The following is a 25,464-nucleotide window of genomic DNA, read 5'->3' as shown; positions in this document are numbered from 1 at the left end:
CATTACGGCATAATGTAAGCCACATTGAGCCTGCAAAAAGGTGGGAAAATGCAACAAATAAATAAATAAATAAATAAATAGTTGAGCGCTACTTTTGATTTTACCACACAGTCATTTACTGCCCCCCATTAAAAAAAGCCCCTTTTCCCAGTCATGGTAACAAATGGCCCAGCGCATGCCAATTTCACTTATCCACACTACCATAGGCTACTTTTTACCACAGCTTAGTAAAGTTTACAGAGCCTGTTAACCAAAGAAAGCAAAGGGGCCTGATATTCAAAGGATTTGTGCTCCTAACTTTGGGGTCCTTTTACTAAGCTGCAGTAAAAAGCAGCCATAAAAATGACTTTTTTCTTTTTGTATTAATGGCCATGCGCTAATGTTGCCACTACTGTGCAACCATTAGAAAAAAATTAGCCTGTGAGCACTTACATCCACCTATTTTGTAGGCAGTAGGGCTCATGCACTATTCCTGCGCTAACAGCAAGCGGCAATGTAGCTGCACTGACTGATTAGTGCAGGAACTCCATTCTCCACCCCCTCAAAAATATTTAAAATATTTAGTGCACAGTAGGGGGAATTCTAAAAAAAAAAAAACATGCTTAGCACTATTCTATGGAGTGGAGGAGTAGCCTAGTGGTTAGAGTAATGGTCTTGACATTCAGAGGTGGCCAGTTCAAACCCCACTGCTGCTCCTTGTGATCTTGGGCAAGTCACTTAACCCTCCATTACCTCAGGTACAAACTTAGGCCCTCATGATCAAAAGCAAACTCCGGCGCTAGAGGCTGTTAATGCCATACTAGCGCCGGAGTTTGCAACCGACCCATGATCACGACCCGTCGCTGGGTGGGAGAGGGTTTGGTTTGGCCGGCGGCCACAACATTTTGTGGGGGTTTGTGGGGGGCTGGAGACCCTCCAGATCTCCAGCTCTCCTTGAACATGGAAGGGGTGGGATCGTCGGGGGGACCGGAGGTCCACCGGACCTCCAGCTCTCCCCCCCCCTCCACGTCACTGGGTGGGAGGGTGGGAGAGCGTTTGGCCGGCAACGGCCACGACATTTTCTGGGGGTTGGGGGGGGGCTGGAGACCCACCAGACCTCCAGCCCCCTTTGTTCGGGCCTTGGGGCAGGCTGTTTGACAGGTTTGGGCTTTTGACAGCCCAGACCTGTCAAACAAGTGCGGGAGGATTGCGCTGAGCACATGCTTGGCAAATTCTCCCGCACTTCTACATGATAATCAAAGATAATTGCGCTGCTTAGATTTGCATGCATTATCTTTGATCATCAATGCAGAAAAGCCCTGCGCTGTTCCAGCGCTATTTTTAGAGCGCTTTTCGGAACAGCGCGGGGCTTTGGATCATCTGGGCCTTAGATTGTGAGCCCTCCAGGGACAGAGAAACACGCTAGTGTACCTGAATGTAACTCACCCAGAGCTACTACCGAAAAAGGTGTGAGCAAAATCTAAATAAAAAAATATTCTATAAGCCTTGCCTAGAGTTAGATGCAGTTTATAGAGGGGGTCTTTTACACTGGCATTTTTATTGCATGTTGAACACTAGAGGCGCCCATAGGAATACATTGGTGTCTTTAGTGTTTAGCGCATACCTATTTTTAATATAAGCTAAAAACACCAGCGTGCCTATGTAAAGAAATACCTAGTTGAGGTTCTGGGGATGTCAAAGGAATCACTTCCCCCTATGGTGCATGTACAATACTTACAAGTTAGCGCTACTATCAAAGCTAAAGGTACAATAGTATCACAACCGAATATGGGAGAAAGCTTGAATTTGACATCCTTTTTGGAGTCCTCGAAGTTATAACTCAAAGACTAACAGCAGTGGTAGTTTTTGCCTTGGAAATGCACAGAGATGCAGTATTAAGACTTTCCTTCAGACACTTAGACTCTCTATGTTTTGGTTCAAAAATAAGACTGTATCCTGACTTATCTAGAGATACGCAGAAGAGACGCAAAGCCTTTTTGGCATTGCGCCAGAGAACTTTGGCCTTAGGAGCAAATTTTTTATTGAAATTTCCATGTATATGTCACGTTCTGTTTCAAAATAAGCAATTTCAATTTTTTTTTACCCTAAACAATTAGAAGAGTTTGTGATTGCTAAGGAAGAGGAAGAGGAAAAAAAATGGACGTGATTGTTAAGTAACAGATGTACACTGTATGATAGATTAGAAGAAGAGATAGGTCCACATCACATATTATATGATAAATCTTAATTTATACTAAGTAGTATTTTGTTATCTTTCCTTTTCTTGAATCTATTTCCACTTATATTATAAAGGTCGAAATAGGTGATTAATGTAAGGAATTAATCTCAAATAGAGATATTCTGTATTTTTTAAATTTTTTTCTTTGATTTGAATTTATTACAAATTTCTATATCTTCTCATATGAGTTGTAAATATAATAATAATAGAAAAATGTATAATTAAAGGTACGAAGCTTATACAATAGAATTGCGAGCAGACAGGAGCATGACCAGTAATTAGCACCTGTTAAGGTCAATTATTGATTATCACCAATTTAGCCAATTCCTTTAAGTGTGTATCTAGGATCCATGCTCCAAACTGTGCATCCACCTTTGGCTTCCTATACAGAATTTGAGGTTGTGTGCTTATGGACAAGTCAGATTGGCTATTGGTTATAGGATTCTGAGGTCTTCTCAAAAAAGAAATAGCGGAATTATAAAAGGTTCAAAGAAGAGCAACCAAATTGATAGAGGGGATGAAACTCCTCTTGTTTGAGGAAAGGCTAAATAGGTTAGGGCTCTTCAGTTTGGAAAAGAGACGGATGAGGAGAGATATGATTGAGGTCTGCAAAATCCTGAGTGGTATAGAATGAGTAGAAGTGAATCGATTTTTTAAAGGAAATAATGTCTTTAAAGTACAAAGACTAGGGGACACGCAATGAAATCACATGGAAATACTTTTAAAACAAATAGGAGGAAATATTTTTTTTTCACTGAACAAACAGCTGAGTTCTGGAACTCTTTGCCGGAGGATGTAGTAACAGCAGTTAGTGTATCTGGGTTTAAAAAAGGTTTGGACATGTTCCTGGAGGAAAAGTCCATGGTCTATTATTGAGGCAGACATTGGGAATCTACTGCTTGCCCTGGGATTGGTAGCATGGAATGTTGCTACTATTTGAGTTTCTGCTAGGTACTTGTGACTTGAATTGGCCACTGTTGGAAACAAAATGCTGGGCTAGATGGACCATTGATCTGACCCAGTATAGCTTTTCTTATGTTATGTTTTAATGATTGGTTTCTTAAGGATATGGAAATCTAATTCTTTTGCTCATATTTTAGTTTGATGATTAGTATCGTAAAAGAAAATTTCAGCCATAGCCTAGCTGCACCATACTAAAAGCTGTTCTTCCACCTGCCTCCTCTCAGATACTGTAGTACGAATAAAGCTGTTTCCCATGGCTTCCATCAGTCACTACCTCCTGACTTGTTTGTGGGTGCCATGGGACTGGGGAGAGGCTGAACAAGCCTCTCGTGCTAATGTTAAGTCTTTTGAGGGTGGTTTGCAAAGAGAAATATGCTAATTCCTCACTGGCTTCCTGATATAGGACTGAACATGAAGTGGAGATTGTTCTGAAATGATCCCTCTCCACTGTACAAACTAGCCTTAGACACTGGGGAAATGACATTGAATGACAGATTGTCAGATGCAGCACACTGTTTGCTCCATGTGTGTGTTGACACAGTTCTTTAAAGAGTCTTCATAGCAACCAAAAAAACAAATGCAGAGGAGTATATAAAAGTCTTCTGGAGCAGCTGGGTCTTATTTGCAGTCTCCGAGGAACCTGTGAAGATGAAGGCATTTCTGATCTCCCTTGTGATGGCAGCCGTGAGCCTGCAGACAGGTAAGCAACATCTCCGATCACCTTTCCTGGTTCTAGATGGTACAAGCAATATAGGGACTTATGGATAACAGGAAAATGGTGAGTAGTTGGCAATTTATTTATTTTTTTTAGTTTATCTTGGTTTATAGTCATCTGACATATACCAACTGCCACTGAGGTCAGTAGTGTAAAATATCAACCTTGAGGGAGGTGATAGCAACCGACCATGGCTTCCAGTAATACTGTCTCTGGAAGTCACATTTCTCTTTTTGAGAGGCTGATAACTGAGTGAATCTGGTGGTCCCTATTTCCTTTAATTCATTGTCCTAAAGAAGCAGGTAAAAGAAACATGAGGATATTGTTTTGTTCATCTCTTTCTAGAACATTATTAGAGTAATTTTTATAACAGGCTACTTAAATTGTGGAGCTAGTATCTGTGTAAGTTACATCAGTTCTCTGATGGAAATTATGCAAGTACCTTCCTTTTCAATATTACCCCATGCAAAGTGCCTGCACAGATTGAATCCAGCTGCTTAGTGTACACACAATTTCTATACGTGCAAGGTTTTCAAACTCCAAAAGTGTGCATGTAAGTCCAAATCCTGCACCAACTCTAAGTGCACCTGACTGACTGAAAAAATGTTTCTGCAGATGCTAAAGATGAGTATTTTTCATACTTACGATGTTTTTGCTCTATTAAAAGTTATAAGCTTGTGAAGAGATATTTATATAATATTTTTGAAAAATTGTTTTGGAGTACATTAGACCAGTGACGAGGCGGGTGTATGAATTTTGGAACATTGAAACTGTGGTTCTAAAATTTACCGCTGAGGTCCGTGTAAATTCTTTGAAGGGAGAGCTCTTATGACGGTTGCTGGTAATATGCTTGGTTGAGCTCCCCTTGAAATTTGGACACTTTTTACCTGTATAGCTAATTTAAGTGAAGGTTACAAATTAATCATAAAGTAGGTAGGTACTTTTTTGAAGACAATGTGATAGACACCTATCTGCCTTTATACAATAGGCTAATACAATGGTCCCAGGACTGCACAAAAGCTCTTACAGAAATTTACACCTGCTCCAAAAGCATAAGGGGCCCTTTTACTAAGCTGCAGTAACAGGGACCTTGTGCTAGTGGCAGCGTGTGTTTTTGCTGCATACCAGGGCTCCTGGCTGTGTGGTAAGTTCGCGCTTGCCAGGCGTCCATTTTCGGGGGCGCACTTACCGCCACTCATTGAGATGGTGCTAAGGGCTCCCACGTTAACCCATATGTGGAGTGACCATACTCGTCATACTTCTCTGGTTACAGTTTTTTTTTTTAGCCTGGGTTCCAGTGTCTGCAGCTTCTCCATTTCTTCAATGCTAAGACTTTCCCCATAAATCTAACCATGGCTGGATTTAAAGTCTGTGCATCCATAGGCAATGGGGGAGGAAAGCTGTCCCTTACCAGAAGTCAGCATAAGTAGAGGATCCCCTCTCGAATTACTCCTGAGAAGTTCCTTCTTGCACCTCCACTTGCCCCAGTGGATGGTCCTGGTCTCAAAGAAATAACTCTGGAAAGAAAATTCAGTGCAGGGCAGGCTCTGCCAGAGATCTTTAGCGCTGAAAGACCCTGTAGTGCCCCTCCCCCTCCCCACCATAGAAACCAGTGCCAGGGGCAGACAGTCCAAGATCCTGTCAGCATGTGAAGGTTCACATATACCATGTTCAATTTTTCGGTGTTGTTGCTGTGGGGACAGGACTGCTCTGTGGAACGAACTGAGTTGCAGCAGAAGGCCTAGATGGAAACACTGCAGCAGTTTCAAACCTCTGGTTTCTAACAAAAGTTGGCAGCAGAGGCTGTTGCTTACGTTCTCTTTGGCTTCTATGGTTGGTATCACAATTGTTGCACTTGTCCAGGTCTTTCTGAAACTGAGTAAGTGGACCCAACATTTCAGAGACTTACTCGGACCTGGACAACTACAACAATCATCAGCAGCTTATGTTGTCAATGCCTAAATTCGGGCCTAAATCTGCATACCCATGTAAATCTGTAATTTAAAAAATATATGTATTTATTATTTATTTATTTTAAAAATTTATACCCTGCTTAACTACTAAGTGGTATATATTATGAAGCAGATTCCAACCAGAAGCAGACTGACGATTGAGAGTCCAGTATTTCCCCTAGTTAGGATAAATGGGCAGATTATATAAGTCATTGTGTCTGATGACCTTATGATCTCCAAATAGGTAGAAAAAGAGATGACCAAAGCCAGAAGGTTGCTTGGGTACATAAGGAGAGGGATAACCAGCAGGAAAAAAGAGGTTATATTGCCCTTGTATAAGTCTCTGGTGAGGCCCCATTTAGAATACTGTGTGCAGTTCTGGAGAACCTAGTTATAGAAAGATATAAACAGGATGGAGTTGGTCCAGAGGGTGGCTACTAAATTGGTAAGTGGTCTCAGTCATAAAACATATAGGAACAGACTTACAGACCTCAACATGTATACGCTGGAAGAGAGGCGGGAGATATTTAAATACCTCAGTGGCATTAATATACAAGAGGTGAGCCTTTTTCAAATGAAGGAAAACTCTAGAATGAGGAGGCATACGATGAAATTAAAAGAAAATAGGCTTAGGAGGAATCTAAGAAAACACTCTTTCATGAAAAGGGTGGTGGATGCATGGAATGGCCTCCCAGTGGAGGTCATGGAGATGAGGACTGTGTCAGAATTTAAGAAAGCATGGGATAAATATGTAGGATCCCTTAGGAAAAGGAAGAGTTAGTGGTTACTGAGTATGGGCAGACTGGATGGGCCATTTTGCCCTTATCTGCTGTCATGTTTCTATTATTTTCCAGCTGCCCGATATATAAAACCATTTAACCAGCCAAGAACGGTTCCTGGTCAGTTAAATGGCACTTAACCGGCTATCTGGCAATATTCAGTGGGAGATTGCCGGTTATCTCCTGCTGAATATTGTTGATTAGTGCTTAGCGGATAACTGGTTATATCACACGATATAACTGGTTATCCGCTAATATTCAGTACATTGCCAAGTTTGTCGGCAAAATTAGGCCGCCGAAATAGCAGGTATATCTTTGGCCAGTTTAAACTTAACCAGCCAGCACTGAATAGCGACTTGGCCAGTTATGTTTAAAGTGGCCAAAAATTACTACTACTACTACTATTTAGCATTTCTATAGCGCTACAAGGCGTACACAGCGCTGCACAAACATAAACTGGATATTCAATGCCAGTCAATGGAAATGGCCCGGCATTGAATATCCAGGCTCAGCGCTGACCACGAGAGGGAGCCCAGCTAACTCCCACAGTCTGAATATGAGGCCCCAAGTTTGTATCAGAATGGTGGAAAGGTATCATGGGTACCTAGGGCAGCTTGCTTCCCCAGTCTACTCTATGTTGATACTGAGGTATCGTACGCAAATAGGGCTGGCAGGTTTTCACATAGAGAAATTTGCTTAAGGACTTTTTTTTTTTAATGTAGCCCCTTCAGGTTCCAATAAAAAGAAAAGAACACTAATGTCTGGTCAAAAATAATCTATTTAAATAGAAGGAGAGTTAGAAGTGAAGCAGAGTTGTGTTTGAACATTAGTGGGATAGTGGAAATCAGGGGCGTAGCCAGACTTCAACGGTAGGGGGGTCCAGAGCCGAGGTGAGGGGGCACATTTTAGCCCCCCCCCCGGTGCCACCGACCCCCCCCCCCCCCATTGCCGACACCTCCCCCCTGCCCGTCCGCCATTGCCAACACCTCCAACAACTTTGACCCCCCCCCCCCCCCGACGATGACCCTCTCGACCCCTGCCCACCGTCGCCTACCTTTGCTGGCGGGGAACCCCGACCCCCGCCAGCCAAAGTCTTCTTCCTTCGTTTGGTTTCTTCTGACTGAGTCTGACGTCCTGCACATCAGACTCAGTCAGAAGAAACCAAACGAAGGAAGAAGACTTTGGCTGGCGGGGGTTGGGGTCCCCCGCCAGCAAAGGTAGCAGGCAGCGGGTTGGCGGCGGGAAGGGGGGTTGAGAGGGTCGCCGGCAGGGGGTCCAGGCCCAAATCTATGGGGGCCCATGGCCCCATAGCAGCTACGCCCCTGGTGGAAATAATTCAGTTCAAATTATCTGGATAAGTCAACTGCAGATATAGTGAGCCTTAGTGGCCCTTTTACTAAGCCGCGTAGGCGCCTACACATGCCCAATGCGTGTCAATTTGGAGTTACCACCCGGTTACCGCATGGCCCTTGTGGTAATTTTATTTTTGATGCGTGTCTGCTACGTGCGCCAGAAAATAATTTTAATTTTCTCGTGCATGGCAGAAACCGGGCGGTAATCGTCATTCTATGCGTGTAGATGACTACCACACGTTTAATGTGTGAGACCTTGCCGCTAAGTCAATGGCTGGCGGTAAGGTCTCAGACCCAAAATGGATGTGTGCCAGTTTTTATTTTGCTGCACATCCATTTTTGGCAAAAACTTTAAAAAGGCCTTTTTACAGGCGCGCTGAAACATGGATCTGCGCGCCCCCAAAACATGCACCTACACTACTGCAGCCCATTTTTTCGGTGCACATTAGTAAAAGGGCCCCTAAGTTATCTGGATAACGATATCCGCATATCCTTATCCAGATATGTTAAAAATTTCCAACTATAGGTATCTGGATAACTTTATCTGGATCTCTTTAACTGACTATTAGCCCCCTCGAGCACAGTAATGGTGTGTTATCAATAATGAATAGTACAGTACCAGAGCTGCCAAGTTACCCATTCCAAGAGGGAGACTTTTTGGCTGGTCCTGGTTTTAAACTTACATCCCAAAGCAGTGTAGTATTTGTAGTCCATGATTCTATTCATTGAAATCAGTGCTGCAGGTCCCATAATGCACCAGGATGAGGTTGACAGAAATCCAGGACCGGCCAAACAGTCTCCCTCCTGGAATGGGTAACTTGGCAGCTCTGCAGTACAATATCACAACTTTTTTCAGTTCTCTTTTGAAAGCATAAGTGGGATGAGATCCCTTGGATTCTACTGGAGGGGTGGGGTAGGATGGAGAGGTTTACTATGCTTCTATTTGCAGCCTGTAATATACTCCTAAACCACAAAGCAAAATAGGAGGGAAGAACTACATAATTCATAATAGGATGGTGGGGGAGGATACATGGGGGAGGGGGGAAGCTATGCAATCATAACTCACATCCAGTACCTCCATACTTAGAGCAAGAAAAAAGAGTAATATTTATTGGAAAGCGCCACAAAAGCAACCATAACAAATACCTGAGAAAAGATAAATCAAACATATAAACGGCGAGTGACCAAACTCACTCGCAAATGCGCAGTAGAGACTTCCCTCTCTGTCCCGCCCCCGCGTCAATACGTGATGACGGGGGTGGGACAGAGAGGGAAACTGCGCTCCCCCCCCCCCCCAAGGTCGCTGCCATCGCCCCTCCACCCGGCCCGGGCCCTCTGATCGCAATTAATTCAACTTACATCGCTGCAGCACGCAGATCAGCTGAGCTCCGGTCGGCCTTCCTTCCTTGCCTGTGTCCCGCCCTCACCGACAGTACGTCACACGAGGGTGGGACACAGGCAGAGAAGGAAGGCCAGGCCGATGGGAGCTCAGCTGATCTGCGTGCTGCAGCGATGTAAGTTGAATTAATAGCGAACAGAGGGCCCGGGCCGGGTGGAGGGGTGGCGGCAGCGACGAGTCCGGGGGGGGGGGGGGGGGTAATGGTAGCGGCAACCTCAGGGGGGGGGGGGCCCTTGGAAAACCCCCATTTCAATAGTAGCCCGTTTTAACGGGCTCAACGGCTAGTATAACATATTCCATTAAAGGAGAGGTTTTCCACAAGACATGGGTATTCACAGATCTTTGAAAACAGACAAAGTCAAGGTGGCAATGGAGTTTCTGTAGTAATCCGGCATGGATCTCTCTTTCAGTTCACTCTTTGCGATGTTACACTTGTAAAAGTGAGACGAGTAACAGCAAATGTCAGACACCTGAGAACTGCACGGATTCAACCTACTGCATGACCTCGGTGATTTATGGAGGAGTTGGTAAGTTGGACCATTCCCAACAAGTAGAAAGTAGCTCTGGGGTCATGCTCAGTGTTCAAGGGAGAGAAGTTGAAACTTTGGTCCTACAGCATCTATAGAAAGGAAATGTGTGAGTCCTTACTTCAGTCTCCACAGTAAGGGGACAAGTGACATGACAGCATGGGTACCTTAGGCCCTGGACTTTGTACCAGTTCTTAATAGGAGATCAGTGTCTTTGAGAGTAGCCTAGGGAAAAAGTACCCACATGGATTTGCAACTGCTTTTTCTAGGGGAACTTTTTTTCTCCTTCATAATAACATGCATGCTTTTGAATATACAAAACAATGTGCATTATTGCCTCCCCCAACCCAGCCCCGCCTCTGAGCCTGCTCACTTTTCCTGGAGGTAAGAATGCATTTGCTGATCAAGGGTGGGTCATTTTGAGACAGGCAGTCTACTCAGGCAATCATGATATATTTAATGATTTAAGGGAGTCTTTTACTAAAGATTATCTCGAGTTATCTGCAGCAGGGACCATTTTATTCTTAAGTGGCCCTTCTGTAGATAACTCAAGCTAATCTTTAGTAACAGACCCCCTAAGTTTGCAAACCACTTTGGACAGTTTTTAGTAAAAAAAAGCAAAACAAAAAGAAATCTGGGGAATTGATATAAAGTTAAATAAATAATGTGTTGAGTTAAATGCACTCAATCTTTTGAAGCCATCAATGAGGAGAAGAAAAAGAGAAATCATTCATTTCTGATAGAAAATATAAAACATTCCAGGCCAAAAGGGGAAAAAAGCAACAGTGACTCTGGCAAAGAAGGAAAAATACAAATTAAGGGGCCCTTTTACTAAAGCTTAGCACATGCTAGTCCCCAGAAGCTATATATGGCGCCTTAATTTCCGTGTGGAAATCAAAGCGTATTCTATAACAATGTGTGTAACTTAATTGGTTAACTAGCTAATCAGCACTGCTAATTAGATGTTAACAAGCAATTATCAGCACTAGCTGGCATTAATTGAGATTTATGCGCACAAAATCGCTAAGTGTATTCTATAACGTAGTGTGCGTAAATTCTAAGCTGTATAGTTGAAAAGGAGGCGTGGCTGTGGGCGGGCTGTGGGCATATCTAAAGTCTATGTACATTATTTGAGAATACACCTGATCTGCGCCTAATTCAGGAGTCGAGATTTATGCCAAGTAAAACATGGCCTAAATGGACGCGACCACATTTGGTCATGTGACAAGCTGCTCAGCATATTCTATATACCACGTGGAAATTTAAACCTATTCTATAAAATTTAGGCATACTTTAGAGAATATGCTTAGGCGTAATTTTTTTCTGCGTGGATTTTTCAGGTGCCATATATAGAATCTAGCCCTAAATGCTGCATATCCTATTTTATACTATGCTAATGTTCATTGGCGTTCACTGGCCCAGATTATATATATGGTGTGGCGAGTTATGCACGTTAAATTAGGCACATGCCCATTTTACGTGAGTAATTGAGTAATGAGCCAATCAGTGCTAATTGGGTGATAACTGATTATTGGCGTTAATTGGCCTTAATTAGGATTTACATGTATATCATATTCTGTAACAATGCACGCATAAATCAAAATGCGCATAAATATTTGGGGGCATGGCTAGGGGCGGTTCTGGGGTGTTCTGGGGCATTCCCAAATTTTACACATGTACGTATAGAATTTGGCCAAACTGCGCCTAATGTGGTGCCGGCACTTATGTCTGTTTCTATCAGTTAGGCACAGTTTAAGCCCTAAGCACATTTCTATTAAAGATGCATACCCCTTATAGAATTAAGCTGTGTGTTAAATTTTCAGTGCCAATTTTAGGCGCTACTTACAAAATTTACCCAGAGGCGTAGTTAGATGGGTCGCCAGGGAAGCGACTGTTCCCCCAAAACAGACTTCCGCCAGCGCTGGTGCCTATCTGTCACGTGAAAAATATGCACTGGTGCCATCGGCAGTCCGTTCTCCGCTCCCCCCCCCCCCCCAACACCTCAACCTGACTACGCTTCTGAATTTACCCACTAAGGGCCCTAGTACGGCTGGTGCATGAAGTAAACAACATCTGAAGGCTATAGGGATGTGCATTGGGAAAAGTTGCGTTTTGATTTGTTTTCAGATCAGTTTCTCTCACATTTATTGCCACCATGGGAGAAGCAATTGTGGAATTTAACAGTGTTTTTTTTTTTCATCCATTTTAAATGAAACCTGCTTACAAACTGCTGGCAGGCTTCTGCAACAGAGGGAACAGCACTCAAAGACATCAAGACCCCATGGCACCAAGAGGGGCAAAAAGCACTAACAGTGACATGAACAAAGCAAGCTACCATGAGAGGGACAAAGCAGCAGTGGTGTAGCTACAAGTGGGCCTGGGTTGCATCCCACCAGAGAGAAAGAGGAAGCAAAGTCAGTGAGGGCAGAACATGGCAGTGGGAAATCTACAGAGCTGGCTCAAGTAGTAGATTATCAGAACCGATTGGCTTTTTAACCAATTAAGTTCCATGTGCAAATCTGCTATATGTGTTGATTTGCACATGGGACTTTAGTCGCCATTTAAAGAATCTGGGGGCTAGTGCATGCCCTTCTTGAAATTTTCGTTCTAAATACCAGCACCTAACTGTACTTCAGATCAAACATTAGGTATACTATTGCTTAAATTATAGCACTTAGCTTAAAACTCTTGTCCCAATGGGGCTCTCCGTTTCACTCTTTCGATGAACTTCTTCAGGGGACTAAGTGCCTGTAACAAAATAAACTGATCAGCTTTGTTGCTGGTATCAAAATTAAAAATAAAATTAAGCGGAGTATTGTCTCACTAAGATTAGTACTACGCCACTCTGGACTGCTTGTGCTGTGTACTTTGTCCTTCTCTGTTGCATGTTGATATTCTATAAGTCACAACTATTTGGAATGCCCCTGCCTTGCCCCTAGCCATGCTCCTTTTGAATTTCATGTTAGGGGATTTCTGTGCATGGGGTATAGAATAGGGTGTGGGCAGATGGACACGGATTTCTGTGCATGGGGTATAGAATAGGGTGTGGGCAGATGGACACACAATTTTTAACTTTTGCCAATTAACTGTAATAATTGATTGCTCATAAGCCAAATACTTTGTGGACGGCTCAAAGATCTGCATGCAAATTTTGGCACTGAAATCCCAGTGCCATACATAGACTCTGGAGATTTGGGTGCCAGAATGTACCGGAAGGAAAAGCAGTGCATGACCTATACCGAGCCCTACTTCCAAACAAAAGACAACAACAACAACAAAAACATTGATACCTGATGCTGCTAATATACTTGTCAATTGTTATGTGTTCAAGACTGTGCATATGGATATTGTGACCCGCCTTTATCCAAATGTAGTAAGTAAATAAAATAGAAATCACATAAAGATTACTTGCCATGATAAGTCTCACTGATGTCTCAGGAAGAGGTCACAAAGGGGTATGCTCCTTTGCTGCACACCTTTGCCACTTACACCTATGGATCCCCAAGTGATGCTACACTTAAAAAAAATGTATGGGATCGATATTCAAAGTGCTTCAAGTGGCCAGGCAAAGGTCCTGGCTCCTTAAATCACCTGTTTGGGGCTAACTGTGGATATTCAGCAGCACTTGACCAGACAGTGCTGCTGAATATCCCCTTAACTGCCCATGGTGAAACTGTCTAGTTTGTGGGTGGTGTGGGGGTGGAGTTAGGGTGGAGACAGAGCAGTGTAGAAAGCTAGCTGGTTAGCAGAGATTTTCAATTTGCTAACTGGCTGAGCAACCGCATAAAGTTAGGAAAGAAAAAAGGCTGTTCTAAATTTATACGGTGAAGGTAATCAGGCACTGGTCTGAAAATTGGCCAATGCTTGGTTACCTTCTGGGTAGTGGCTCTGGCTACCTCCTGCATCCTGAGTCCTCTCCCACCCACCCCCCAAAATGGCAACAATGCCCTGGCCCAATCTCCCCTCCCCACCCCCCAAAGATAAAGGGAGATAGGCCTGGGCCCCCCGCTAGGCCTGTGAACTTTCACAGCAACTTTGCAGTACTACACAAGTATAACAAGTGCCATGAGAGATCACAGCAGCCATTTTCCTAGGATAACTGCAAAGGGCAAGAGTGAGTGGGCTTTGTTCCTGTCCCCATCAACTCCACTTCGACCACTAGGGATATCGGGTAGGTCTGTGAGGCCAACCTAGACCGTGGAGAAGGGGTTAGGGGTTGAAGTTTGGGTGATGGTCAAGGGGGTTGGTAGGTTCAGAATGGTGGCAGGCTTGGGGAGGGGGAAGGGAATGAGAAGGAATTTTTCAGGTACTGGGAGGGATATCAAGGGACATTTGTAAATGGCAAAATAGTTATGTGGACCCGCTAAGCCCTGGCACCCAGCATTGGGCAAATTAGCCCTGAATATTCAGTGCTGAGGCCCAGACATGGCCCAGAATTGAATATCCAGGGGTAATTTAGCTGGCCACAGTCAATGTTTAAAAGAACACTAACCACTGTCATCTGAATATCAGCCGACATGTTTCTAACTAAAATGGCTTTTGCCATTGGATGCACCAGGAATTATATGCATACTTTAAAATCCCCTTATATGTGTGCTATGAAAAGATCTGTGGCTCAGAAAAGTGGGCTGCCTAATTTCCACTAAGTGGCCTTATGCAAAATTTTATATTGTTGGCCATGTCATTATTTCCTCTTTTTTTTAACAGTTTGAGTTTGTGGGAGTACAGTGTTATCTTCTTTATATATATATATCACTACAATTATTATGGAGCTAAATAGAATGGTAACTGAAAATAAGGAGGGCTCCTATATTCAAAAGTCCAAAAAATGAAAATAGGTTCATCCAGTTTCTATTAATTGCCTTGCCCTCATTGCCTTATTAACAGTACTTTATACAAAGCCAAACAAATCTATTTGCAAACAACACATGCCTGCTTGATGAAACATCTGACTTCATTACTACTACTACAAATCATTTCTATAGCGCTACCAGTCGTATGCAGCGCTTCACAATTTAACATGAAGAAAAGACAGTCCCCTTTCCTAAGATAAGATGTCTTGACAGCTGATAATAAAGAACGATCTAGCACTGGAAGAGTAGCAAGATGGGGAAAAAGATGCTCAGACTCTTTAAACAGCAGTCCTTATTAATTTTCAACAGGACTGCATTGAAAAAAACAAACAACTCAAAGAGGCACAGAATAAATTATGGAACTATAACCTGCATGCACAGACACACACACACACACAATACTGTAAATGCAAGCAATGGAATTTAGCATCTAATTTGTAGGACTCAGCTGAGGTATTGCTTCACTATCCAGTCTCTGAGATGCCAGATCATCTGAAGGTTCCAACCCTTTTCCAGCTTTCCAGAAATCCTATAACTAAGCATCCACAGGCTCTTCCTCCAGACAAGGCAAAGGTGGATGGACATGTAGTGCTGAGCATGCAACTGATGCATGTGTATTTTTATTGATGCATTATTTTATTATGATGTGTTTGTTGTGTGTTGTATTTTTTTTTTAAACTGCTTTTGATTGTAAGATAATATAACACAACATAACACAGTTAATCAAAAGTAAGGAAAAGAAAAGCGTCTAGTCACCTCAACATCCTCTCTAATTAGATTTTGGAACACTTGTTTTCTTTTCTTTTCTATAAGGAAGCAGACCAGTTCAGTTCATGTCTGGGAGGTGTGATGTCATCCAGAAAATGTGGTAAAGGTGGTTAGCTTAGCAGAGTTTAAAAAAGGTTTGGACAGCTTCCTAAAGGAAAAGTCCATAGACCATTATTCAATTGGACTTGGGGAAAATCCACTATTTCTGGGATAAGCAGCATAAAATGTTTTGTACTTTGTTTGGGATCTTGCCGGGTATTTGTGACCTGGATTGGCCACTGTTGGAAACAGGATGCTGGGCTTGATGAACCTTTGGTCTGTCCCAGTATGGCAATACTTATTTTTGAATCCACCCTTTCTTTGATTGGTCTAAATATCAAAAGTTTGCACATAACATCAGTTCAGATGAAGGGGCGTTAGATATATACAAGTGCCACATCAGTTATTGCTACCCATTTCTTTTTCTGGTGTTTCTGAGATACTGGAGCGACCTATTCCCTAAGGGCCTTAGAGGGGATATGGGAGATGCAGTTTACCACAGATTTAAAATAACGTGGCCCTTATCCTTTCTCTCTTGCTTATTTAGGTTCCCTCAGTGTTGGTGTCATCAGTAAAGACTGTGCTAAGTCCTGTACTCCATCTAATGTGAATGCCTATGTTGGAGGATCTTCCACCTCCTGCTGTAAAACTGACCTGTGTAACATTAGTGGAGCAACCAGTGTGAAAATCAGCTACCTGGCCCTGGTCGCCTCAGTGGGTTTCATTTGCAGCCTGCTGCTAGCTGGACTCTAGTGCGCAAGGAACAGAAGAACTTCGTCATTCAAGAATCAGTTTAATCTTCTTCACCTAAACAGCAGGACCTGTGTCAAAGAGAGTTTCTTATGCAAATTAGCACTATCCTTCCGGCTTACATGCAGAAATACGGACATTATGGAATAGAGGAGGAGTGACCTAATGTTTAGTGTAGCGGATTACAGACCTGGGGAACTGGGTTTGATTCCTGCTGCTGCCTGGTGGTCAGTAGTGGGTTGAAATCCTGGGGAATCAGGTTTCGTTCCCTCTGCAGCTCTGTTGGGCCGATGATCGAAGCAAATGCAGGCGCTAGAGGCTGTTAGTGCAATACTAGCGCCTGCGTTTGCTATCACCCCATGATCAGAGCCCCCGAGCATGTGACACAACATGCTTTTGGGCTCTGAATGCAGTTAGCATGCAAAACAGGGCTCTTAGCGCAAGTAGCATGCAAATGCATGCTAAACCTATTCATCTCCAATGATCAGTGACCAGCGTGCCAAAGATTGGCTTGCTGGCCACGGCAAACTCTACCCCAGCTTGGAGCTGGCGTTAGGTTGCAGACCATTGGGGAGGAATGGTGAGCTCTGTCCAGCATGTATTTGCATGCTACCAGGCCCCCATTCCCCCCAGTATAGCAGCCCCCCCCCCCCGCGGCAGGGGGCTAAAGGTCTAGCAGACCTCCGGTCCCCCTGACCCCCCTGACACAGGTTCTGGGGGGCTGGAGAGCCGTTGGGTCTCCAGCCCCCCAACCCCCCAGCATCCCTCAGATGTCCCTGGTGGCCCTGTGGGCTGTGGGTCAATTCCCCTCCCACCTGCCCAGTGTATCCTGGGATGCGCTGGGCGGGGCTTCACACCATATAAGAGAGGATTGTCAAGTGTGGGAGGATTGCGCTCAGGCACATTCCTCCCGCACTTCTACCCCATAATCAGAGAGATTTGCGTGCTTAAATTTGCATGCAATTATCTCTGATCATAGGTGCGGTAAAGCCCCACACTGTTCCAACGCTACTTTTAGAGCGCTGTTTGGAACAGTGCGGGGCTTTTGATCATCTGCCCATGTGTGACCCTGGGCAAGTCACTTAACACTCTGTTGTCCCAGGTACAACAGTAGTACAATGCACTACTTAGACTGTGAGCCCACTAGGGACAGACTCAGTACCAGTAAAATGAAAACTGTAAACCACTTAGGTCTAAGTAGTATATAAATACTTAAATGAATGAATTAAAAAGAAAAAAAACTTTTTTTTTTTTTTTTGGGGGGGGGGGGGGGTTGATATTCAAACAATGTATCCAGTTAATTTTGAGAGTCTACTAAATAAATCTTGTCTTTTGAATTCCCCACCTTGCCCATCACTGAAAATTTATTCAGACAACTCACTAACTAGTTAAAATTAACCAATTAAACAATGGAGTAGCTAGAGGTGTGCTAGGGATGCAGTTTAACTTTAACAAGGTTAATCATAACTATCTGATTAAAGCTACCTGATTAAACCAGGATGAAAAAAATTGCTGTCGTAGCATTAACTGCTAGGTAATCTGATTAAATTTTAACTGTGATTTTAGTGTCCTGACTTAACCAGTGCTCCATTGTTACACTCCCAAGGACACTCCAATTGTTTCGCATAATTATGCAAAATGTAATCCATAACCAATCTGTAACAAATTGTATTTCCAATATTTAACTCACATTGTAAGCCACACTGAACCCGCAAAAAGGTGGGAAAATGTGGGATACAAATGCAATAAATAAATAAATAAATAAATATTCTTTGAATATCCACTTAAAGATAACTGCAAAACTTCTGTTTCAATGGATATCTCACTGCTGAATCCTGAGCTTCTCTTGGTTTTTCCTGCTATCTACATTCTGTAGTAATTTGCACTGAAATCTTCCAGTATGTAAACAACAAGCCAGTGGCGTAGCCAGACAGCCAATTTTGGGTGGGCCTGAGTCCAAATTGGATGGGCACAACACTTTTTCTGCCCCTGCCCTACTCCCACATTTCACCCCTCCCCCAGCACCTCACAACTCAAAATATAAATACTTTAGCTCACGAGGATCCCCAAGCTCTGTCGGTGGAAGACTTCCTCCGAAGGTGGCCAAAATTACATTTTACCAAGTTTGGCGGGCAGCAGCAACATCCCTGAGCCACTGATGTCGGCACCCTACGCATGTATAGTTGGCAGTGACTCAAGGATGGTGCTGCACTCTGCAGAGCTTTGTAGAAGGGAGTTCTGGTTGCATTTGGAGTAGGCCCTCAGCTGGCCATGCTTGGAGATCCTCACTAGCTATAGTACGGATCAGAGCTGGTGTTAGACATACTGGGGCCCAGGTCAGAAAATAAAGGAAGGGGCCCTCCCGATTCCTGTCTCCCTTCCAATCTCCCCACCTGCCGTTACTATCATACCAATAGACCCTCACCAAATGCAAAACACGGGATCACAAAAATAGAACTGGGAACCCCAAAAAGTTAAACTTGGAATGTACTGCAACACTAGAGAAACAAAAACAGATATGCACAATGCACATTTCCCAAAGCTAACATATTCTATTTAATAGATTCAGAATAAAATGCTTTTTTTGTACCTTTGTTGTCTGGACAGATTTACTGTTCCATCATGCTGGTTCCAGTTTCTCTTTTCCTGTCTGTCTTCTGCTAATTCTCCTTCAAGTGGCTGCTGTCCATTTGTCTTTTCTCCTCTCTCCTATCTTATTCCAGTCCTTCACTACACCTACCTTTGACACATTGATATTTCTTTTTTAACTCTTTCCTCTCTCTTTTGTTTCTTCACCCTCATTCTCATCCTTCTCCTTTTCACTTTTCAGCTATCTATCAAATTCCATTTCCTTGTCTCACCCACTAGCTGTCCCATTCCTCATCTCAGTCCTTCCCACAGCCTTCCATTCCCTTTCATCTTTAATCAATTCTCCATGACCATATTTCTGCCACCTACCCCCCATCACTATTCTCCTCTCATTTGTTTCCTTGCCACCTCCCCTTTGGCCTCTCCCAAATAGTTCCACCATTTGCAGCATCTTCCTCCATAAACCTTCTAGCTCAATGCTTGCTCCCTCTTTCTCCCCTCCCCACCCTTGTAGCCTGCTATTATCCTGTCCCTTCCACACATACCCCCTAGCATATTCCGGTCCCCTTCTCCTGCGGTCCAGAATTTCTTCCTCTCTCTTCCCTCCCTCCAATTGTCCAGCATCTCTCCCTCACTCCCTTCTGTTCCTGGATCCACAATCTCCCTCTTTTTCTCTTCCCCCTTCTATGCGTATATCTCCCTCCCTCTCCTCCACCCCCATGTCCAACCTTCCCTTCTTCCTCTCTCCCACTGTTTACATCACTCTCATTGTCTCCCTTCCTTGTGCCCTGGATCCAACATTTCTCTCTCTTTCTTCCTCCTCTTTCCCCATACAGTATCCCTCCCACCCCATACAGCATCTCTCTCTCCCTCCCTCCCACTTCCATGTGTAACATTTCTTCCTATCTCTTCCTGTGCATCTCTCTCTCCCTCCCTCCTCCTCCACATCCATCATTTCTCCCTCTCTCTTCCAATGCATCTCTCCCTCCCTTCCCTCCACACCTAGCATTTCTCCCTCTCTCTCCCCATGCATCTCTCCCTCCCCCTCCATGTCCAACATTTCTCCCTCTCTCACCTCTACCCCCTCATGCAGCATCTATCCCTCCCACTCCACATAGAACAATTCTCCCTCTCCCTGCAACCCATGCAGCAGCTCTTCCTCCCACCCCACCTCCAACAATTCTGTCTCCCCAACGCATGTATCATCTCTCCCTCCCCTCCCTTCCAATGTCCAACTTTCTCCTTCATTTCCTATCCCCCTGTGTAGCATCTCTCCCTCCCACCCCACCTCTAATAATTCTACCTCTCCCTCCAACCCATGCAGCATCTCTCCCTCCCTCACCTCCAAAACCTAACCCTCTCTCTTCCCTTCCCCATGTGTAGCAGCTCTTTCTTCCCCTCCCCTCCATGCATTATTTTACCTGTGTGATCCTCCATCTGAACCTCCCCTCCCCCTTCAAAAACAAAGCTCTGCAGCTTTGACGGTGTCAGCAGGTGAGGGAGCAAGCTGAGCTCTGGAGGCTCCTGTGGTCCTGCATCTCCCTCCCTTCACAATGTTTCTTACATCAAAGGGTTGCCGCTGGGAGCAGTAGCAATTCGCATATGCTACCTGCGGCTAACCTGGAAGCCTCCCCTCTGCCGTGTACCACTGCCCAGTCAAAAACAGGAAGTTGCATTGTGTGGGAGCTGTATGCAACAGAGGGGAGACTTCCGGGTTAGCCGTGGGTAGCATATGTGAATTGCTACCACTGCCGGACCCTTTGATGTAAGAAATGTTGAGAAAGGAGGGAGATGCAGGACCGCGGGAGCCTCTGGAGCCCGGCGCTGTCAAAGCTGCAGAGCTTCTTGGTGGGCCTGAGTCTAAATTGGGTGGGCCCAGGCCCACCTGTGGCTACGCCCTATGAACAAGACTGCTTCTACCTGGGAGGGTGAGAACAGCAGTGTTCATTTCTATAGTTTGCAGGAGAAAGATTGTTCTTTATTTTGACAAAAGCTGGTCTAGAGTCTAGGGAATGATTATATTGCCTGATATATTTGGCTGTGGATCTCAGGTATAATTCTTTGCACTGTCAAAGATACTGTATATATAGAGAGATAGATAGAGAGAGAGAGAGAGAGATTTTTCTATTTTGGTAATCCTCACAGAGAAGTATCTTTACATGGATAGGGTGGTAGATACCTGAAATGCCATCCCATGGGTGGTGGTGGAGATGAAAACGTTATTCAAAAATGCATGGGATAAACATAAAGAAATCCTGTTTAGAAGGAATGGATCCAAAGAAGCTTACCAGAGATTAGGAAGCAACACTGGTAATTGGGAAGCAAAGCTAGTACTGGGCAAACTTTTACGGTCTGTACGCTGATCATGGCTGTACAGATTTAGATTCAACTTCAGAAGCTGGAGAACAAGGACAGTGCTGGGCAATGGTCTATACCCTGAAAATGGCAAGGACAAATCAAGACCAGGTATACATGTGAGGTATCACATACCATATGTAATGAGTTTATCTTGTTGGGCAGCCTTTATCTGCCGTCATCTACTATGTTACTATCTATCTATCTATCTATCTATCTATCTATCTATCTATCTATCTATCTATCTATCTATCTATCTATCTATCTATCTATCTATCTATCTATCTATCTATCCCTTTTGTGAAATCTCATAGTAATTATTGTGTGTGTGTATGTTTGCTTGCTATTTCCACTGAGTATTACATTTTATTGCTATCTATATAATAAATAATATATTTCACACCTAAGCAATAGAAATGATTTGTAGTAGTTGTAGTAGTAGTAGTAGCATAAAAGTACCAGGTGAAAATGAACTTGGTTAGGTGCTGTTTTCTTACCATAGTGAATAATCCCCTAGGCAATGGCGAGTCTATATAATCGCTATTAGGTGAATGTGGTCACTGGGCTTTGTTTGCCAATATGGTATTTAGCAGGCAGCATTCCTACTACAGAAATGGTGAAAAATCTTGATGGATTTACTGTAGATATGTAAGCCACATTGAGCCTGCAAATAGGTGGGGGAATGTGGGATACAAATGCAATAAATAAATAATAATAATAATAGATTAAGGAAGGATCAGTCCCTTAGAACACCTGCTGATCACCAAGGCATGCTAGGAAGACTGGGCTCTCTCACACAGCCCACAGGGGCAGAGAGGGTGGGCTGACTCTGGCTCAGAGCTAACAGCCAATAGGGAAAGCTCACAAGGAGTCAATCACAGGATACTGCAAACTACTACTACTACTACTTAGCATTTCTATAGCGCTGCCAGGGTTACACAGCGCTGTACAAGTTTAACATGGGGAAGGACCGTCCCTGCTCAAAAGAGCTTACAATCTAAAGGTTACAAACTATGTAGTCAGTGTAGGTATCATGAGTGGGGAAGGTGGTTATGCGCCAAAAGCAAGGGAGAAGAGATGGGCTTTGAGTAAGGACTTGAAGATGGGCAGGGAGGGCGCATGACGTATGGGCTCGGGAAGGCTGTTCCAGGCATATGGTGATGCGAGGCAGAAGGGGTGGAGTCTGGAGTTAGCGGTGGTGGAGAAGGGTACAGATAGGAGTGATTTGTCCTGAGAGCGGAGGTTACGGGTGGGAACATACGGGGAGAGGAGTATAGAGAGGTACTGGGGGGCTGCAGATTGAGTGCATTTGAAGGTTAAAAGGAGAAGCTTGAACTGTATACGGTAGCGGATCGGGAGCCAGTGAAGTGACTTGAGGAGAGGGATGATATGAGAGTATCGGTTCACGCGGTAGATAAGACGTGCGGCAGAATTTTGGACAGATTGAAGGGGGGATAGATGGTTAAACGGAAGGCCAGTGAGAAGAAGGTTGCAATAGTCAAGACGAGAGGTGACAAGTGAGTGGATGAGGGTTCGGGTGGTCTGTTCAGAGAGGAATGGGCGAATTTTGCTAATATTATAGAGGAAGAAGCGACAGGTCTTAGCTGTCTGCTGGATATGGGCAGAGAAGGAGAGGGAGGAGTCGAAGATGACTCCGAGATTGCGGGCTGAAGTGACGGGGAGGATGAGGGCGTTGTCAACAGAGACGGAAAGTGGGGGAAGAGGAGAAGAGGGTTTGGGTGGAAAGACAAGGAGCTCAGTCTTTGCCATGTTCAATTTCAGATGCCGGTTGGACATCCAGGCAGTGATGTCTGAAAGGCAGGCCGAAACTTTGGCCTGGGTTTCGACCGTGATGTTGGGAGTGGAGAGATAAAGCTGGGTGTCATCAGCATAGAGATGGTACTGGAAACCATGTGATGAGATCAGCGAGCCCAGGGAAGAGGTGTAGATCGAGAAAAGAAGCGGTCCAAGGACAGAACCTTGAGGAACCCCAACAGAGAGCGGGATGGGGGTGGAAGAAGAGCCATTAGAATATACTCTGAAGGTGCATTGGGAAAGATACGAAGAGAACCAGGAGAGGACGGAGCCCTGGAACCCGAATGAGGACAGTGTGTCAAGAAGTAAATTATGATTGACAGTGTCAAAGGCGGCAGATAGGTTGAGGAGGATGAGGATGGAATAGTGACCTTTGGATTTGGCAAGGAACAAGTCATTACAGACTTTAGAGAGTGCTGTTTCTGTCGAGTGTAGTGGGCGAAAGCCGGATTGGAGTGGATCGAGGACAGCCTGAGAGGAGAGGAAATCAAGGCAGCGGCTGTGGATAGCGCGTTCAAGTAATTTGGAGAGGAAGGGTAGAAGAGAGATGGGACGGTAGTTGGAGGGACAGGTGGGGTCTAGTGATGGTTTTTTGAGAAGTGGTGTGACTACAGGGTGCTTGAAGGTGTCAGGGACAGTAGCAGTGGGGAGAGAGAGGTTGAGGATGTGACAGATTGAGGGGTTGACTGTAGGAGAGATGCTGTTAAGCAGATTGGTGGGAATGGGATCAGAGGAACAGGTCGTACACTTAGAGGAAGAAAGAAGGCGAGCAGTTTCCTCTTCGGTGATCACAGGGAAGGAGGAGAAGGAGGCCAGGTTAGGTTGGTGGAGGGAGTGTGTTAAGAAGTCACTGGGAGGAGAAGGCTTGGAAGTGAATTCAAGGTTTATCTTCTGCACCTTATCGCGGAAGTAGTCAGCTAGTGTTTGAGGAGAGAGTGAGGGGGTGGTGGGAGCGGAGGGCACTTTAAGTAGGGAGTTGAGGGTGGCAAAGAGGCGACGAGGGTTGGAACCAAGAGAATTAATTAATTGAGAATAATATTCCTGTTTGGCAAGGAATAGGGAGGACTGGAAGGAGGATAGCATGAATTTGTAATGAGTGAAGTCTGACAGGGTGCGAGATTTCCTCCAGAGTCGTTCAGCAGATCGGGTGCAGGAGCAAAGGTAACGGATGCAAGGGGTTAACCAGGGCTGAGGATTAGTGTGCTTAGTGGGTCGAGAGACAGATGGTGCTAGGGTATCCAGAGCAGTGGAGAGAATTTCATTGTAGGCAGAGACAGCCGTGTCGACAGATTCGGAAGACGAGATGGAAGGGAAGAGATTGGAGATGTGAGAGGATAGGGTAGGGGGGTCGACGGCCTGGAGATTCCTGAAGGCAGTGGCTATAGTTGGGCGAGGTTGAGGGGGAGGGTGATGAAGTGTGAGGGTGATTAGGTGATGATCTGAGATAGGAAGGACTGAGGTGCAGAAATTGGAAGTTGAGCAGGAAGAGAAGAGAACGAGGTCAAGACAATGGCCATTACGGTGAATAGGGGTGGTAGAGCATAGTTGGAGGTTAAAGGAGGATGTCAGAGTGAGGAATTTAGAAGCGTAGGAGTTGGATGGGTCGTTAACTATGGTGTGCGGTGGGGGAAGCCCCAATAAACAGTGCTATCTATTACACATACAATGCAATTGAATACAAATAATACCCATACTAAATATACATAACAATACACCCTGCCTTCATGAATATAGGGGCAGAAGAACGAGGATGTTTCCCTTTACAAGTCACCATACATGAGGCCAGTGCAACTTTTGTGCATGGGGATTACAGCTGCAGCAGTGACAGCAAGTAGCCCTATGGCAAAAGGAGGGACATATAAGCCACAGGGACAGGAGAAGGGATGGCACAAAGTTCCCCGCAACTGCTCCACATTTCTGCAACCGACACCTGCTCCCACCCCTAAAAACTACCCCTGCAACTGCCCCACCTCCAAAAACTAGATCTGCAACTGCCTCACCACCAAGTAAACTACCCACACCCACAGAACTACCTGTTCAACTGCCCTCACTGCTCTGCAAACTGCCCCCACCTCCCCCCCAAAATATATATACTCTGCAACTGGCCTACCACACCACAAATTGCCTCATCCATAAAAATTACTAACTTGACCCTACAGCAGGAAGAGGGACAGTGCAAGCCTCAGTGGCAGGAGGAGAGATGGCAAATCCTACCCCCTCCCCCTGCAACTGCCCTACCACACTACAAAGTAAACTGCCCCTGAAATTGCTGGCAGTAGGAGGGTCTGCACAAACCCCAGCTTTTTTTTTCTACATAAGAGTTCCATCCCGGGTCAAGTGGGGAATGGAGGAATTTTATGTTTTTGTGCATTGTTTTATACATACCACAA

At 44.6% G+C, this 25,464-nt stretch overlaps 1 protein-coding gene across 1 annotated transcript; it reads left to right on the top strand.

Moving 5' to 3' along the window:
- Positions 1-3,780: 3,780 nt before the first annotated feature.
- LOC115460468 (lymphocyte antigen 6E-like) lies at positions 3,781-16,925 on the top strand. The gene is made up of 3 exons (XM_030190225.1): positions 3,781-3,881; positions 9,789-9,905; positions 16,113-16,925. Exons 1-3 carry the CDS (start codon positions 3,830-3,832, stop codon positions 16,316-16,318), a joined length of 375 nt encoding a protein of 124 aa, XP_030046085.1. The 5' UTR covers positions 3,781-3,829; the 3' UTR covers positions 16,319-16,925.
- Positions 16,926-25,464: the final 8,539 nt, after the last annotated feature.

The sequence above is a fragment of the Microcaecilia unicolor genome, chromosome 1 (genome assembly GCF_901765095.1).
Source record: "Microcaecilia unicolor chromosome 1, aMicUni1.1, whole genome shotgun sequence".
In the NCBI taxonomy this organism is placed as follows: domain Eukaryota; kingdom Metazoa; phylum Chordata; class Amphibia; order Gymnophiona; family Siphonopidae; genus Microcaecilia; species Microcaecilia unicolor.
This window is presented reverse-complemented; position numbering and strand designations above follow the sequence as displayed.